This window comes from Phyllopteryx taeniolatus, chromosome 17 (genome assembly GCF_024500385.1).
Source record: "Phyllopteryx taeniolatus isolate TA_2022b chromosome 17, UOR_Ptae_1.2, whole genome shotgun sequence".
Lineage (NCBI taxonomy): Eukaryota > Metazoa > Chordata > Actinopteri > Syngnathiformes > Syngnathidae > Phyllopteryx > Phyllopteryx taeniolatus.
This window is the reverse complement of record NC_084518.1, coordinates 9,358,445-9,376,921: the sequence shown is the minus strand read 5'-3', so window position 1 is coordinate 9,376,921 and position 18,477 is coordinate 9,358,445. Positions and strand designations below refer to the sequence as shown.

Genomic DNA, 18,477 nt, shown 5'->3' with positions numbered 1-18,477 from the left:
CACATTTTGTGCCTGAGTGGTACGCTATTACATGAACAAAAGAACTTGGACACCTGGCCTTTCCATATACAGGAAGTAAAAAAAAATACAAAATTAAAAAGGAAAATAATAATGAGTTGCCCACTCCCTTTGCAGCTATCACAGCTTCCAGTCTGTGACAGTGCCAGAATGTGGGCATTTTTTGTCCATTGAATTTAGACCTGAGAGAAGGCCTGAAGTCTGTTCTCACCACTGTCCAATGGGGTGCAGTATACAAAAAAACTGATTTGTTTTTTATTATTATTTTTTAAACATACTAACCAATTGTTTAAACATTAGCGCTCCCACACAGCCAGAGGACTCATAGGATCAGAGTTAATGGAGACCTTGTCTCACGAGTCAACCGACCTGCTCTAGTTCAACATAATTACTTGAATGCTTTTTGATGGGCAATTTGTTGCAAGGTAGAGTTGATAGGGCTCAATCGTCACCGCCCCATAGGCCAATAAAAACATAGAATATGCCAACCACTTACGCAAACTTTGAGTGGTTTTGACTTGCTTCTACAATGCGGAACACGAGAACTGTGGTGGCTCTCCATGGTTTAAAAGAACATTCTGCACTTGACAGACCAGACCAGGTAATTCAATTTAGTTTGAATATGTTTCATGCAGCACAGTGCATAGTGGTTAGCATGTCTGCCTCACAATGCTGAGGTTTGAGATTCAAATCTCGACTCCAGCCTTCCTGTGAGAAGTTTGGATGCTCTTTCACATTTTCTCCGGGTACTCTGGATTTTTCCCACACCCCAAAAACATGCGTGTTAGGTTAATTAAAATTGACCATAGGTATGAATGTGAGTATGAATGGTAGTTGAATGGTTGACCCTAGTGAGGATAAGCAGCATAAAAATTGGATTTATGGATCAATGTTTTTTGTTTTTTTTAATGGCAGCAGCTGGTGAATCTATTGGGGCTCTGCACGGCACTGCCCCTCACTATGTACATGTAACTTTCAGATTACCATTGTTAAAAAAAAAAAAAAAACATTATTCCATGGGCCACCTTGCAAAATGGAGTTAGAACTCAGCTGTGTGATGGAAGTAATTTGGATAAGATTAAAGAGATAAACTGGAAGATTTGAAATAGTGGACATTCTTTCTTATCATGGCTTCATACCAGCCAAGTAATGGAAAACTGAAGTCTCAGCTGGAATGAAACAAGCCTCACGAAATCTATACCCAGTAAAAAAATAAGTTTTACCACAGCTGCAAAAACAACGGTAAACACTTGAACTTCCGACAACATGACAGATGGAGTAACACACCCATTCAAAAGATGTTAAGTAAGGGCACAGACACATAGTTGGGGAGGAATGCTGTTTAAAGTTTAATAGTCAGAACCATTAAGAAACTTGTACAGTACAGTAGTCTGAATTAAGACTTGCCATGTGTGCGTTTTCTAAAAAAAAAAAAAAAAAAGGAACATTCAGTATCATTCACATCTTAGCAAACATTCACTCAGTGTGCTTTTGAGACCATGTAACTAAAACTAACACCTCTCTCACAGAGAGATAAAATATAAAAACAATGTCATGTACAATATTTTGTGCATTATGACTTAATTCATTACATTAGTATAATACCTCAAACATGCCAGTTATGGTCTTTGTATTAAATATTATTTTTACCATTTGCATAATTTCACCTCACGTAAAAACAACATCATTACCGTCCAGATGAGTTCACTTTGTATAAGTAACAAACCTAGATTTTTTGGAATCATTCCCATCCAGTATTTACATTGCTCGTGGTGTCTGGTGGTCCAGCACTGGCTAATGTCTGAATTGTTAAAAAATTCTCCTGTCTGCTGTTTATCTTAAAAATTTGTCATCGGGGATTTATTTTCCTCTAAAAGTTGGCAGATGAATTAAGCACCTATACCTCACTCCCACACATTTGGAATGGTTTCGCTCTCTCACACAATGGATGCACTGTAATAAACACTCACCAGACACCTAATTAGGAACACATGCCCAAGCTAATGAGAATTGTATTAAATATATGTATATGTGTATATATGTATATATATATGTGTATATGTATATGTGTATATGTATATACGTATATGTATATATGTATAAATACGTATATGTATATACACGTGTATATATATATATGTATATGTATATATACGTATATGTATATATGTATGTGTATATATACGTATGTGTATATATATGTATGTGTATATATACGTATGTGTATATACGTATGTGTGTATGTATATACGTATGTGTGTATGTATATGTGTATATACGTATATGTGTGTATGTATATGTGTATATACGTATATGTATATATACGTATATACGTATATGTATATATGTATATATATGTATATGTATATATACGTATATGTATGTATATATATATGTATATATGTATGTATATGTATGTATATATGTATGTATATATATATATGTATATATGTATGTATATGTATATGTATGTATATGTATATGTATGTGTATATATGTATGTATATATATGTATATGTATATATACGTATATGTATGTGTATATATGTATATATGTATGTGTATGTATATATGTATATATGTATGTATATATGTATATGTACGTATATATGTATGTATGTATATGTATATATGTATATATGTATGTATGTATATATGTATGTATATATATTTGTATATATATGTATGTATATATATGTATGTATATATATTTGTATATATATGTATGTATATATATGTATATATATGTATGTATATATACATACATATATATATGTATGTATATATATATATATATACATGTATATATGTATATATGTGTATATATATACACATATACATATATATATATATGCATGTATATGTATGTATATATGTATGTATATATGTGTATATGTATATGTATATATACATATGTATGTATGTATATATATGAATGTATATATATATGTATATATATGTATGTATATATGTATATATGTATGTGTATATATGTATGTATGTATACATGTATGTATACATACATGTATATATACAAACATATATATATATATATATATGTATATATGTGTATATATATATATATATATACACATACATACATATATATATATATATATATATGTATATATACATATATATATATATGTATATATACATGTGTATATATGTATATATATATATATATGTATATATACATGTGTATATATGTATATATATATATATATGTATATATACATATATATATATGTATATATACATATGTATATATACATATGTATATATGTGTATATATATATATATGTATATATGTGTATATATATATATATGTATATATGTATATATACATATGTATATATGTATATATGTATGTGTATATGTATATATGTGTATGTGTATATGTATATATGTGTGTATATGTATGTATATATATGTGTATATGTGTGTATATGTATGTATATATATGTGTTTATGTATATATGTATATATACATACATATATGTATGTATATATATGTGTATATGTATGTATATATATGTGTTTATGTATATATGTATATATACATACATATACATGTATATATATATACATATATATATACACATATGCATATATATATACATATATATATATATATATATACGTATATATATATACACATATATACATGTATATATATGCGTATGTATATGCGTATATGTATGTATATGTATGCGTATATGTATGCATATGCGTATATGTATGCATATGCGTATATGTATATGTATGCATACGCGTATATGTATATGTATGCATACGCGTATATGTATATATATGCATATACGTATATGTATATATATGCAAAAGTGTGTGTTGTCATTTAGGTGTCAATAGTGTCTGTCAGGGAGATGCCGGTCTGCAGCCTCCTCTGCTGCCGATGCCTCCAGAGCAGGACGGCCAGCAAGAAGAACAGCAGGAGGCCCAGAGCGCCTCCTATCAGCCCTGCTTTAAGAGGCAGACTGTGGTCCCTGGGCTGGTACATCATACACGAGGCCTCGCTGTCTCCGGCGTCATTCAGCGCCACCACGCAAACCTCAGAGACGTTCTCTATGAGGCCCACGCCTCCGCTGCGTCGGTGCATCCCGAACCGCTGCCTCTCTGTCCCGCCAACCGTCACCCTGTAGGCTTTGACCAAGGAGTAAGGAGCACACCAGTGGAGGACCACGTCGGAGCCGTTCCAAGACACTGTTTTCAGGAAAGGAACCTGCGGTGCCTCTAGGTGAGAAGTGAACCCCGGACACAAGCAGTGATTTGTGGCTGCGAGTTCAGCACAGGGGGGCTGGTCTATCTCACAGGGGTTGTAGTCACATCTCTTCAAGGTTCCTCTGTTTGCAGATACAGTCTTAGGTGGAATGGTGGTAATGTCGTCCTCTGTGTCATAATAGGCATCGGGCGGGAGTTCGAGGGCCTTGGACGGGATGGCACGGGGTCTGAGGGCTCCTGTCCGATTGGCCCCGGGCATTTGATATCTTGTAGGCTGGGAAGTGGAACTACTGATGAGAAGTAGGCAAATGACCATCAGGGGAACCTTTCTGCTGACAGCCATCACGCAGCCTGGAGATGGTACAAAGAACATACCGTCAGTATCAATAAGCACTTCAGTCACTTATTGGACCCCATCAGGACCTTATGTCCCATGAGGGATGGACTTTTATTATTAGTTTTTTTAATATGATGGCTCACTGTTGTGTGGATTACACTGGTAGTTGACAAGGGCTCCTGGGAGAGATTGAATAGTGGTGGTGGGAAGTAGCAAATAATTTGTCATACAAACTGTAATGTATAGTACTTTAGTAGATTTTTTTCTGTATGTCTATTGAGAAATATTTTTGACTACTTTTTCTTTTACTCCCTATATTTTCAGACAGATATCTTTACTTTCTCATACTTTGTCAAAATATTCGTATAAATGGGTGTATTTTTCGCTCTGTTTCCATGATGTAATTTAGCATTTTGTGATACTCAATTCACTACATCAGCAAAGCTATAGGAACACATTGTTTTAACAGCAAAAAAGTCAACCCAATGCTAGCTCTTAAACATTTTCTTCTTCTCAGTATGAGCACTATGTAAGTTAATAAGAGGGAAACAATTTTGTGTGCAGATAAGTTTTTCCTCCCATTGTGCCAAGTTATCAAAACGGGTACAGTATTGTACTGTATTTACTGTATACAACCCCAATTCCAATGAGGTTTGGACGTTGTGTTAAACATAATAGAATACAATGATTTACAAATTATGTTCAACCTATATTTAATTGAGTACACCACAGATATGATATTATATATATATTATTATATTATATTGATATAAGATATTTAATGTTCAAACTGATAAACAATTTTTTTTTTCTTTTAGCAAATAATCATTAACTTAGAATTTTATGGCTGCAACACGTTCCAAAAAAGCTGGGACAGGTGGCAAAAAAGACTGAGAAAGTTGAAGAATGTTCATCAAACACCTGTTTGGAACATCCCACAGGTGAACAGACTAATTGGGAACAGGTGTGTGCCATGATTGGGTATAAAAGGAGCTTCCCTGAATTGCTCAGTCATTCACAAGCAAAGATGGGGCGAGGTTCACCTCTTTGTAAACAAGTGCGTGAGAAAATAGTCTAACAGTTTAGACAATGTTCCTCAATGTACAATTGCAATGAATTTAGGGATTTCATCATCTACGGTCCATATCATCATCAAAAGGTTAGGAGAATCTGGAGAAATCACTGCATGTAAGCGGCAAGGCCTAAAACCAACATTGAATGCCCGTGACCTTCGATCCCTCAGGCCGTACTGCATCAAAAACCCACATCAATGTGTCAAGGATATCAACACATGGGCTCGGGAACACTTCAGAAAACCAATGTCAGTAAATACAGTTTGGCGCTACATCCGTAAGTGCAACTTGAAACTCTACTATGCAAAGCAAAAGCCATTTATCAACAACACCCAGAAACGCCGCCGGCTTCTCTGGGCCCGAGCTCATCTAAGATGGACTGATGCAAAGTGGAAAAGTGTTCTGTGGTCCGACGAGTCCACATTTCAAATTGTTTTTGGAAATTGTGGACGTTGTGTCCTCCGGGCCAAAGAGGAAAAGAACCATCCCGACTCTTATGGACGCAAAAACCAGCATCTGTGATGGTATGGGGCTGTGTTAGTACCAATGGCATGGGTAACTTAAACATCTGTGAAGGCACCATTAATGCTGAAAGGTACATACAGATTTTGGAGAAACATATGCTGCCATCCAAGCAGCGTCTTTTTCATGGACGCTCCTGCTTATTTCAGCAAGACAATGCCAAACCACATTCTGCACGTGTTACAACAGCGTGGCTTCGTAGTAAAAGAGTGCCGGTACTAGACTGGCCTGCCTGCAGTCCAGACCGGTCTCCCATTGAAAATGTGTGGTGCGTTATGTAGCGTAAAATACGACAACGGAGACCCCGGACTGTTGAACAGCTGAAGCTGCACATCAAGCAAGAATGGGAAAGCAAAGCTTCATCAATTAGTGTCTTCATTTCCCAAACGTTTATTGAATGTTGTTAAAAGAAAAGGTGATGTAACACATCGGTAAACATGACCCTGTCCCAGCTTTTTTGGAACGTGTTGCAGCCATAAAATTCTAAGTTCATGATTATTTGCTAAAAACAATGTTTATCAGTTTGAACATTAAATGTCTTTGTAGTGTATTCAATTAAATATAGGTTGAACATGATTTGCAAATCATTATATTCTGTTTTTATTTGTTTAACACAACGTGCCAACTTCATTGGAATTGGGGTTGTATAACTGACAGTAAAAATACATTTTTACTTTTTTACTTTTACTTATGTGCTTGACCTGAATCAGTCTACCTTTACCAGTCTTTTCCTTTTACACAAGAATCTGTACTTCTACATAAGTACACAGTGTGAGAACTTTTACCACGTCTTTTGAACAGTAATGCACGAAAACTCCACCTGCCTTGCTTGTCAAATTACTGTACATCTGGGAAAAGTGGGATGTGGAAAAACGTCAAAAACAAGTGGAAACAAAATATAGGACATGTCCAGAGCGGTCGATAATGTTCCGCTCCAGAAGGAGCCTAGCCTCGATGACTTAAGGTTGAGAGGTGGGGTACACTCTGGACTTGTCTTCAGCCTGTTGCTGGGGCAGATATTGACAAACAACCGTTTACACTCACATTCACACCTATAGACAATTTAGAGATGCATGTTTATCCGAAGAAGCACACTTTTGGAAGAACATGGAAGTTAGCCAGAGTACCCAGAGAATATGCAAACTCCACATGGAAAGGCCAGAACAGAGATTCGAACCTGTGACCTGCCATGAGGCAGACGTTCTAACCGCTTCTCCATGCTGCCTTCTAATAGGCATGTTATAGCCATCTATTTTTTATAGCGTTCATCCTCATTAGGGTCACGGGTGAGCAGAATGTGACAAAATTCTTGTTTTGGATCTCATTAATTTGTGCAGGAGTAGCTAATGTGTCCAAATGAAACTTTTTTAAAATGTGTGTGTATGTAGGTGTGCATAAAAATTATTTGCTGGCGTAATTTAAAACTGTACATTTGTACCTGCTAGGCTTAATCCTCAGATGTTAAACCGTCGGAGGTGGCTCACACTTATTCAACATTCCAGAACGAATTGCACAAGAGCGGTTCAGTGAATGCCTACACACACCCATGCGGGACACAGTGCAGCCCAGTCAGCCGGATCCACTTACAGGAAAACTACCCGTGTGGAATTTTCACAATGAATCCACACAAATATCCCCTCAGACAACTTGTTTGTTTGCACAGAAAACATTCACATTTTGTGCCTATGTGTGCTTTTCTACAAAGAGTAAAAATGGGTGAAATGTTGGGGGGGAATAACTTACTTGTTGGTTGCAGAGGTTTCAGTGGTTTAAATGCTTGAGGAAGCTCCTCACGCTGCTGTTCTGTATTCTTGTTTCTCCCTCATTTGCCTGCTTCTCTTTTATATATTTTTCTCCTCTCCCTAACAACTGCAACCTCCCACACTCCCCCCAATTTTTTGACCCTTCCTGCACCAGCTCCACCTCCCTCCCTCTCTCAGACTAAACTGAGTCTGCATGCTATTAGAAGAGTTTATTAATAACTTGTAGTGGATATAAAAAGTCTACACACCCCTGTTCAAATGCCAGGTTTGTGTGATATTACAAATGGGACCAAGATAAATCATTTCTAAACATTTTCCCACCATTAATGTGACCTTTTGGAATTCTGAGTGTAAAGTTCAACCTTGGTTTCAAAACTTTGCAAAACCTCACATGGAATCTCCAAAACGCACGTGCGAAAATGTCCGATGAAACAAATGTCAAACCTTTTAGCCATAAATCCAAAAGGGATGTTTGGCGCAAACACAAAACTGCTCATCACAAAAATAGCAGCATATACCTACAGTGAAGTATGACTGTGGCAGCATCATGTTTTGGGGCTGTTTTTCTTCCGTTGGAACTGGGGTCTTAGTCCAGGTAGAGGAAATTATCAACAATTTGAAATGGTACTTAGTGTTAGCACAAAACCTTCAGGTTTCTGTGTGAGAGAAAAAAGTAAATCAGGAAAAGCCTACAAGAACATCTGAACTTTATTTGGGGTTAATCAGAGGCACTTTAAATGGTGGTCAGGTGTGTGCTGACTCCCATTTAACATGAGGTTGAATGTGATTGGTTTGTACTGAACACAGCCACATCAGTTATTAGAGGGGGTGCATACTTGTGCAACCACATTATCTGAGTTGTTTATTTTTACTTCCCCCCTTGAAAATACCGTGTCCTTTTTTCAATTGAGTTTTAAAGGTTATAGATGACATTAGTGGAAATCATCATTACTGTTGAGGCCAGCATCAGCAATTTAGCTGCATTCCTTTGGATCATACAGGATACATTTTTAAAATCCATTTTAAGGTTATGTCTCGCTTGTTAATGAGGTCTCATTGCCTAAAGGGAGGTAAGAAATAAAAAAAAATGACTGCGATGCTTTAAGCATGAACGATTACTAAGTGACGCTAGACTGCCGCTCATGCCTTGTTAGACCTCTCACCTAAATAAAATGCATGACTTTGCATGGAACATCCCAACAACGTCCAAACAGAAACGGAATGCAACTGAGGGACATCTGCTCACCAAATACAGGAAATAAACCAGATCAGACTTGTATGATGCCATCTGTTACACACATCACATTTGCCTCTGGAGCGCACACCTCTTAGAAGATAGCATTATTTGTCATGGAATGCCCCATTTTGAGCAAAAATATTGGAACATATAGACATAGATAACATTTATATTAAACTTTACATTTACTGGCAAAACCTTTGCAATAACGCCATTAAGACCAAACAGGCATTCCTCTATTGTTATGCTTTTCTAGGCTTTCACTGCAGCCCCTTTCAGGCTGTGCTTTGGTGGGTTTCACCCTTCAGTCTCCTCTTTAGCAGGTAAAACACATGCTCTGTAGGGTTGAGGTCTGGTTATTGATTTGGTCAGTCTTTCCACTTCCCTCCCCTTATGATCTCTGTTCTGAATTACTGGAACTTTACATTACTTTATATAATCTTGTTTGAGTAATTGGTCTATTTTAAGTGGTTACTTGTTCTTGTTTTGCTGTTCTATTGTTGTTTTGTTTTGTTTCCTTGTTTTGTTTGTTTGCATTGTCTATGTTCTTGAAGAATTTAGCTGAAACTCATTTGTTGTTTTGGTAGCATGTTCTGGGTGCATGATGAAGACTCTCTCAACCCCACTTTGGCTGCAATAAATAAAAAAATAAAAAAATATTATTATTATTTGCAGACAAAAGGTTTCTGAAGAGGCGGCGCAGTGAACAACTGGTTAGCACATCTGCCTCACAGCTCTGAGGACCTGGGTTCAAATACGGCCTCTCCTGTGTGGAGTTTGCATGTTCTCCTCGTTCCTGCGTGGGTTTTCTCTGGGTACTCTGGTTTCCTCCAACATCCCAAAAACATGCATGGTAGGTTAATTGAAGACTCTAAATTGCCTGCAGGTGTGAATGGTTGTTTGTTTATACAGTATGAGCCCTGCAATTGGCTTGCGACCAGTTCAGGGTGTACCCCGCCTCTTGCCCAAAGATAGCCGGGATAGGCTCTAGCACGCCTGCGACCCTCGTGAGGATAAGCGGTACGGAAGATTGATGGGTGGATGTGTATCAAGACTTTCAACTTCATTTGGCTGTTGCCATCACGTTTTACATCAATACAGATTATTGATCCTGTCCCAGAAGACATCCATGGTGTTTCACAGATGAGTTTGTATGTTTGATGATCATCATTCCTCCTTTCTCCAAACTTAAGCATTTCCATCAGTTTGGTAAATTTAGCCTAGAATTGTTTAGGGCTTTCTTTCATGTTCATGATCACTCCTGCCCTCTGGAGGTTGCTGGAGGTTTCTTCACAGCTCTCACATTGTTTTAGTCATCTGCTGGTGGTTTCCTTTGGCAGACCCTTTCGACATCTGTTACTTGGTAAACCAAGTTTTTTTTTCTTCTTCTTTTGGGGGCATTTTTAACGGTTATATATTGGCTATGGCAATTGTTTGTGCAATGGCTCAGCTTGTTTTTCAACCCATATACAGCAGTTACATTTTTTAATGTTGGTTACACCTCTAACTAGTATAAATGTAATCCTCACAGACAAAACCCAACTCTAAAACTGAGTGTAGACATTCATTCAACACACCTTTCAGTCCCATGTTCCAATACTTTTTCACAAAAAATGTGGTTTCATTATTTTCAAAGTTGTGTGATCCCCAGATGCAATACCTGGAATTTAAATCTTAACCGTTGATCTCTTGTCTCATATTCATCTTTTGATGTCAAACCCAAATGTTTTCAGTCTAATGCAAAGAGAATCCATCTGTGTATCCATCTTTGTACTTCGTGTGATAGAGAAAATATATGCTGTTTCTAAGCTTTTCCAATTTAATGTAGAAAAACAGTGATAAAGAAGTATTTGTGTTGGGACAAAAATCCAAGCAGATAACTGTTAGCTGGGTCTTGCATCCCAAATCCTGCAATAAACTGTCAGTTTTTCCCCAACCTCTGTAGATGGGTGGGATGGGGCCCGCCTTTGCTGTTAAAACGGAATCAATGTGATGACTGTCATATACTGTTTATATATACATATGTGTGTGTGTTTATGTAAATACTGTATGTGTATATGTGTGCATATGAATGAAGAATATAGTGCAAATTTTCCCGGAAATTCCCTTCAGGGATTAAATGTAATTTAATTAAGTAGCTATAATAGAGTACAGTGAAAGCATTGTGGTACAAGTGCCGAGCATGTCTGTCTCACAGTCGAAAGGTTCTAGGTTCAAATCTTGGTTCCGGCCTTTTCGTGAGCTGTTTTCATGTTCTCTCTGTTTGTGTGGGATTGACGATTTCTTCCCACATTCCACAAACATGCAAATTAGGTTCCTTGAAGACTAAATCTTATTGGTCTGAATGTGAGTGTGAATGCTTGTATGTACGTGTCCTGGGATTGACTGCCAACTACTCCAAGGTGTACTCTGATTCTTGGCCCAAAATCAGCTGGGATGGGCTCCAGCTCCCCTGTGACCCTGAAAAAGATAAGCGGTAGAAAATGGATGGATTGATGGACCAATACCTAAAATAAAAATGAGGTACACCCGCACATGAAAACCTGACTAGCATGCTCGAAGTCACAAAAACAACTTCGTTTATTCATCATCATCAACAACAACAATAATTTTATGTGGTGTGTAACTGCACTGGATGAATAAACAAATTGCAAAAGACTACATACAAACGGCAAACAACGTGAACCACTTGATAGATTTGTTTTTAATGCAGCTCATATATCTTACAAAAAGGTGAAGGACTACCAAAGCGATTCCAAATGAGCTGCGGCACATTAGTGTGGCATAAGAGATCATCAGGTGTCCATCGGTCCATTTTCTTCCGCTTATCCAGAGTCGGGCCGCAGCTTTAGCAGGAAAGCCCAGACTTCCCTCCCCCCCAGCCATTTTGTCCAGCTCTTCCGGGGGGGATCCCGAGGCCTTCCCAGGCCTAACGGGAGTCATAGTCCCTCCATTGTGTCCTGGGTCGTCTCCGGGGCTTCCTCCTGGTGGGACATGCCTGGAATACCTCACCAGGTAGGCCTCCTGGAGGCATCCTAAACGAATGCCCAAGACATCATCATCTGGATCCTGTCAATGCGGAGGAGCAGCAGCTCTACTCTAAAACGCTCCCGTATGACTGAGCTTCTCATCCCATTTCTATCTCGTTTTGACATGTATTGACACGCAGAACAATTAAATGCTCTTCCACTAGATGGCACAAGGTACAATTAATCTGTGTATACACCTGTGGCCATTCATAAACCGAATAAGAGCTTTGTGTTCAGCCAAACAGGCCCAGATTTCACAGTAAGTAAATACATTTGTGAGTAAATTTAGATCAGATCATCATTATTTCACATACATTTTTGTTTTTTGGTACCATGAGATTTTATAATGTAAAATAATGCCTTGGCTAATTTAAGGTTTGGAAACAATATGTCCGAAATTTATACTTTATAGAGATTCGATTTGATTTTGTCTGAGCATGTTCTGAGCGGTCTACAGCGTCCTCTGTAGTATTAAGTAGGAACAACACTCCTCCAGCGATAGAGTGCTTTCATTCGTCTTGTTCATGCTGTATTTTTGTTGTTTCAAATAGAAAATAGGCTGAGGATGATATCGATTAGTTTTCGTGCTGATATGTGGATTGCTTATCAATTTCTCTAACTGAAATTCCGCATGCAACTTCCCTTTGTACATTAGTCGCAAAGTGTCGAAACTGAAGTCAATGATCTCAGGGTCATTCTTATTGAATGCAAAGCCCGGGTGGAGCCAGATGAGGTGGCTGGGGGATCTGATTCGGATGCCTCCCGGACGCCTCCCTCGTGAGGTGTTCCAGGCATGTCCCACCGGGAGGAGACCCCGGGGACGACCCAGGACACGGTGGAGAGACTACGTCCTTCGGCTGGCCTGGGAACGCCTCGGGATCCCCCCGGAAGAGCTGGATGAAGTGGCTGGGGAGAGGGAAGTCTGGGCGTCCCTGCTAAAGCTACTGCCCCCGCGACCCGACCCGGATAAGCGGTAGAAGATGGATGAAATAATGAAATATTGGAATTCTTAAATAAACAATGAAATAATTCATGATATATTTAATATTTATTTAATTACATATTTTTTTCATCTCGCCACTATAGGTTCTTCATACATTTTTATTCATTTATCTCGACCCTAGTGAGGATAAGCGGAACGGAAGATGACTATCTAGTGATACAGAAAAAGGATGAATGGATATTTGTTCATTTATTTTAAAATACAAGGGTTTGACTTGTTGCGCAGTTTTCAGGCTGGTGACGCTTTAGTCCAATCAGTGCACTGGCGGCGATGACGTCACGTTTATGCGACGGGCCAAATGCAATCGTGCAGTTCTAGGTTGTTGCAAATTGAAGAGTCGACACTGGGTGCAATATTTACGTCTTAGTAAGTAACTTTCTTACTACATCGCAACTGTGCCGCAAGCGTGTTTTCAGGAAAACGTGTCGGTAAAGTTAGCAGGCTAATGCTATCGCGCGTACTTGGGCCCTGTTTAATCTGAGTGTAGTCGGCGTTGTTTTGGTCAGTGACGTCAAAGTAAGCAGTGACCCCTGAATCTTATTACTCGCTATCGAGCATACCTGCCCGTTGTCCGTTTGGTTTATTAACACGACGTTTGCTCCATTAATAGGCTACGATTACTCAAGTAAAGCTATGGCTTCCAGGCGGGCAGGTTATACGAGCAGCGTGGATTCTCCTTCGTCAAATAGTGGCAACCGCAAGACGAGTATCAACATCCCTGACAGGCCCGTTGTAGAATCCTGCTACGACCGCAAACCGGACAAGGTTGTATACGGCAGCGTGAGTGTAACATCGCTGAAGTCCCGCCTCGCGCCGACCATTCAAACTGCCATGTCGGCTGCAGTTGATACTCTCCTGGGCGAAGTGGTGCTTGTGCTCAACGAGACTCACCAAGAGTTGCTGCACAAGGAACAAGAGAACGAGAGGCTGAAAGTGCGCCTGGAGGTGTCAGAGAGGGAGTTGAAGACCATGCAGGATTGTCTGTGCAGTGCTCAGAAGCTCATAGACCAGCTTCAGATCTCATACACTGGCCCTCACAACATCGGGCAGGCGGTTTTTGCTCCTAATTCGCTGTCCTCCATGGCGGCCGGGGTCAACCGGGACCATCAGAACACTCGAAACGTGAACGGAGCTGGCATCGACTTGGGTCTCGGTGGTTCCGTGGATGGCTCGCTTCATGGGTTTGAGCCAAGAGTTGACTACAAGATGTGCCAGCTGTCTATTCAACCAGATGGTTCTGTGACCAACCACGCTCTGGACTCCTTTGCAACAGACACGTCTCACATATGCGCTGATGCCAACAGACCAGGTAAATGCACAGCACAGTACAGTGAAACCTCCACATCATTTTGGCTCAACCATTTTTTTCCCTTGAAAGATGTGCCTCAAAAGTAAAAAAAACATCACCATGTATGATGCCAGAATTGATATCAGTAAGCATTGGAATGTGTAACTCCATAAGTTTTGCTTTTTCTTTAGCTTTTTTGTTTGTGTAAAGAGTACCAGTGATAGCAATATGTTTATTTAACACTTCCATAGTAGTTAGGAATATTTCTTAAAACAGTTTATTAATTTATTTACTATTTGGAATTAATGTTTTGAAATTGGAACAACTTGGAAGTAAATCAGTGTAAGGTTAGGGGCTTCAACGATTAATAACTCAAGTAATTTAATTACAAAAATATTTCAAAGCAAATCCTCTCCCTCGAAGCGTCATAGGAGTAATTTTTCCACACGAACTAAAGTTACTACAGTGGCATGCACCTATCCGTGTAGAAATGAATTGACGTTATGGTGACGAGCCAGGAGGAAAGAGTCTGTAAAAGACAAAGAATGTCCAAAGTTTGGGATCATTTCACGCTTAACAAGGAAGATTAACATAACACAATTTATATGATAGCCAACGCAAAGTAACGTATAGATGTTAGCTGATTTAATATAGCCTAACATTGCTAGCTAGACCGTATTGTGATGCGCCATAAGTGGTCAAGAATATGCACAGCTGCCAGTGTACTTCAATTACTGTTTTAAGAAAACAAACATGTAATACGCATATTCATACATGAGCTGCCGATGGCCACAACTCACGCCGAATCACTCAACATACAGACTGGCAAACGGGCTAGCCAGTTAACGGCCACCCAACGCCACAGTCTTATTAGACACCCACATCACTCACCAGGCTAGGATCTGGCTTTTAAAGCCATACACACTCAAAGTCAAAAATAGTACAGTAGAACAGGAGTATGGCAACCCCAAGTAGACAAAAAAATACCTGTACCTCACATGCTACATGCACGTTCTTGTGTTTAATAAGGCAAAGTCAGTGTTTATCCTGTTAATCGGTAGAATACTCTAGTCTAAACGTATTCGATTGCTGCATCTCTAGTTAGGTTTCATTATACAGTACATGTTCGTAATGGTGTTCATGTATGTTTCATGCTATTTCTGCTTCATAAGGGAGGCCATCTCAGGGACCAGGTGAAGCTGCCAGCTTTGAGATAAAAGTGGAGCAGGGACAAGCTTCAAGCTCCAGTCAAAACAACAGGAAGGGCACAGTTGGCAATGGAGAACAGTCATCCCACACCATGGGTGACCTCGGCTATGTTCAAGTTGGAGAAGGAGGAAGTTCCCAGCGTACCTTCACCCAAACTCTGCACCACCAGAGGCCTGTTCGAGAATGCACCAGTGGCCTGCAGCAGCGAGTGATGGATGGGCAAAAGCCACTGGTGAGGACTTCTGGACCCGGAAGAGGTCACAGTGTTTCACCAGGTAGAGCAGAAGAATCAGCTGGACCTTCGGGTGCCGACACACCCGTTGAGCCTTCCGAAGATCGTCCTCACCACTGCTTAGAGTGTGGAAAAACCTTCCGTCTGATTTCCAGCCTGAAGAAGCACATCCGCATTCACACGGGAGAGAAGCCGTACCCTTGCAGCGTGTGCGGCCGCTGTTTCCGCGAGTCGGGCGCCCTCAAGACACACCTGCGAATACACACCGGGGAGAAGCCGTACTCGTGCTCCGAGTGTGGCAACTGCTTCCGCCACTTAGACGGTCTGCGCAAACACCGGCGCACGCACACCGGAGAGAAGCCGTACGTGTGCGCCATCTGCGGGAAGCGTCTGAGCCGCCTGCAGCACCTCAAGCACCACCAGCTCATCCACACGGGCGAAAGGCCGTGCTGCTGCCCCTTCTGTAACCGCAGCTTCAAGGAGCCTGCCGCACTACGCAAGCACATCCGGACACACCGCGAGGAGGGCGGCCACATGGCGGTCGGAGTCACAGATGAAGCTGAACCTGACGCGATTGATGAAATGAACAACCTTCACCCGGCGGCGCCGTCCCCCCAGATGAGGTTTGGGGAGTGGGGAGCGGAAGAGGATGACAACTCAGTTGTTGACTGTGTGTAGAGAGCTAAACAATGATGGAACACTCACATACACACATGGGGGGGCGGTTGTAAATACAATGGACAAAAAACTAGGACTCATAAAATGGGACGATTCAGTTTGCCATCACAGGTATTTTTAAAAACACATTTTTGCCACCAATTAAATCATCATGAAAATGCATTTACAGGCCAAAGCAACAGGTGGCTCTCTAACAATAAAGCCATGTAAGCCAGTCAAAACCTGAAATGACACCCTTGAGTTTTTTTATTTTGAACAATAGTGTCTTGAGGGAAAGGGGAATTATTGGCAACTGACTGGTGTTATAATAAATAATAAACATCCATCCATTAAAGTTTTATTGCGCTTGTCCTCATTATGGTTCCGGGTGAGCTGGATCCAATCCACGCTGACTTTGTCGAGAGGTGGGGTACACCCTGAACCGGTTGTCAGTCACTCGCAGAGCAAAACAAACACAAATCAATGATTTCACCACCTATGTCAAAAGGACATAGTCAATGACAAAAATATAAACATTTCAGATGTCTGTGCATGAGTTTAAAAAAAAAAAAAAAACATTTTAAAGGATTTTTTTCAGGTTACAGTCTTTGGTGTTCTAAAAAGTTTGCATGACGTTCATCCAGCACCAGTTGAAGCACACAGTAATGAGTTAGTCTGCTTCTCAGCAGTTTGACGAAACTGTAGAGGCTATTTAACCTTTTAAAAAAAAAATGAAAGTGCCTTGATTTAAAAATAAGTCGGTCCTGCTGCTGAATGTAATTGTTTCCTGGACATCCTAAATTTCACATATTCATGAAACATGCAGAAATTCTGGGATTATATTGGATTGTCAAACATCGTCTTTATGATAAATCATTCTTGTGTTATTGTTAATCCAACCATTTTGGGCACAAATATTAAATGATTTAAATAATTACTGTATAGCTAACAGGGTACTTGAGTCATTATTTATTACTTATTATAATTATTTATATTAACACCAGCCAGAACATTAGGCACACAAAATACAAACATCTGCCTTTTTCCAAGACAGTTCAGTTGTGAGCAAATATTAAAGAGGCAAAATAATTTAGAGAATGTCCAAAAATGTATTTTCTGAGGCATTATTAATAGTTTTAAAAATGGCTGTAAATAATTGTAACATTTTTGTCAAATGAGGGTTCCTTTTGATATGTAGTAAAGGTTTTTGTTAATATTTAGAACTGCTAACCTTTACCTCATGATGTAAATATTAAATAATTTATGTTCCCCCCAATTGTATCCCGTATAAATCTCAACCTTCAAACAAAATAAGTAATACAGTACAGGTACATGTCTTCATGTGTGCTGTATTATAACAAGCACCTGCTATTTAAAACTAAGTACTGTATATCTTCATGAAAGACGCTCTAAATGTGAAATGTTTGTCGTATACCCACTGTGTGGTTTGGTAGCTTTGCCCCGATAATGCTGTAGTTTTAATTAAATGATGTTAAAGGAGGCCTTTGCATGTACCTTTAAGATGAAAACAGGAAGTCCCTGTTAAACGTGAAATTTCTGTGCTTCTGTGTTCATACTGAAATGTATCCTACATGTTTAATGTACTGTAAATGTTCCTGTACTAAAGGGACTTGTTTATATTTAAACTTGTGACAAAAACAATTGAATTATTCAGTCTTTTTTTCGTGGTTGCATCATGTTTTTTGTGTACCAAATTTGTGATCTCTTTCAGCCATCTTTCATTTTCTAGTCACCTTCCTGCAGAGGGGTCCGCAGTCTCATACAGCAGAGAAAGGACATTTGAGTCTGAGAGGTAGACACTAAGGAAGTTCTCCTAAAACGATAAGGAACAATATTGATACACATT

General features: G+C 39.3%; 2 protein-coding genes across 4 annotated transcripts; one reads left to right on the top strand and one right to left on the bottom strand.

Annotated features, from left to right (window-relative positions):
- The first annotated feature begins 600 nt into the window (after positions 1–600).
- Positions 601–18,272, top strand: si:ch1073-224n8.1 (zinc finger protein 70). Of its 3 annotated transcripts, none has more exons than XM_061750836.1 (3): positions 601–619; positions 13,835–14,533; positions 15,685–18,272. In XM_061750836.1, the coding sequence occupies exons 2-3, from the start codon at positions 13,858–13,860 to the stop codon at positions 16,629–16,631; spliced, it is 1,623 nt and encodes a 540-aa protein (XP_061606820.1). In that variant the 5' UTR covers positions 601–619; positions 13,835–13,857; the 3' UTR covers positions 16,632–18,272. The 3 variants fall into 3 exon arrangements, with proteins under 3 accessions (XP_061606820.1, XP_061606819.1, XP_061606818.1); XM_061750835.1 differs by lacking the exon at positions 601–619 and adding an exon at positions 9,855–13,740; XM_061750834.1 differs by lacking the exon at positions 601–619 and adding an exon at positions 9,856–13,590.
- On the bottom strand, positions 3,416–8,094 carry LOC133466803 (leucine-rich repeat neuronal protein 4). Its single transcript, XM_061750838.1, has 2 exons — positions 7,936–8,094; positions 3,416–4,611 (listed from the first exon to the last, which is right to left on the bottom strand). Exon 2 carries the CDS (start codon positions 4,601–4,603, stop codon positions 3,878–3,880), a length of 726 nt encoding a protein of 241 aa, XP_061606822.1. The 5' UTR covers positions 4,604–4,611; positions 7,936–8,094; the 3' UTR covers positions 3,416–3,877.
- Positions 18,273–18,477: the final 205 nt, after the last annotated feature.

What these genes read in the sequence shown, in the direction of transcription:
- LOC133466803 (XM_061750838.1), bottom strand. Translation starts at nt 4,603, where the DNA reads ATGGCTGTCAGCAGAAAGGTTCCCCTGATGGTCATTTGCCTACTTCTC.
- si:ch1073-224n8.1 (XM_061750834.1), top strand. Translation starts at nt 13,509, where the DNA reads ATGCGACGGGCCAAATGCAATCGTGCAGTTCTAGGTTGTTGCAAATTG. An exon ending in GGTGCAATATTTACGTCTTA is followed by an intron (nt 13,591 to 13,834) that starts GTAAGTAACTTT and finishes CTCCATTAATAG; the next exon opens with GCTACGATTACTCAAGTAAA. An exon ending in CGCTGATGCCAACAGACCAG is followed by an intron (nt 14,534 to 15,684) that starts GTAAATGCACAG and finishes CTGCTTCATAAG; the next exon opens with GGAGGCCATCTCAGGGACCA.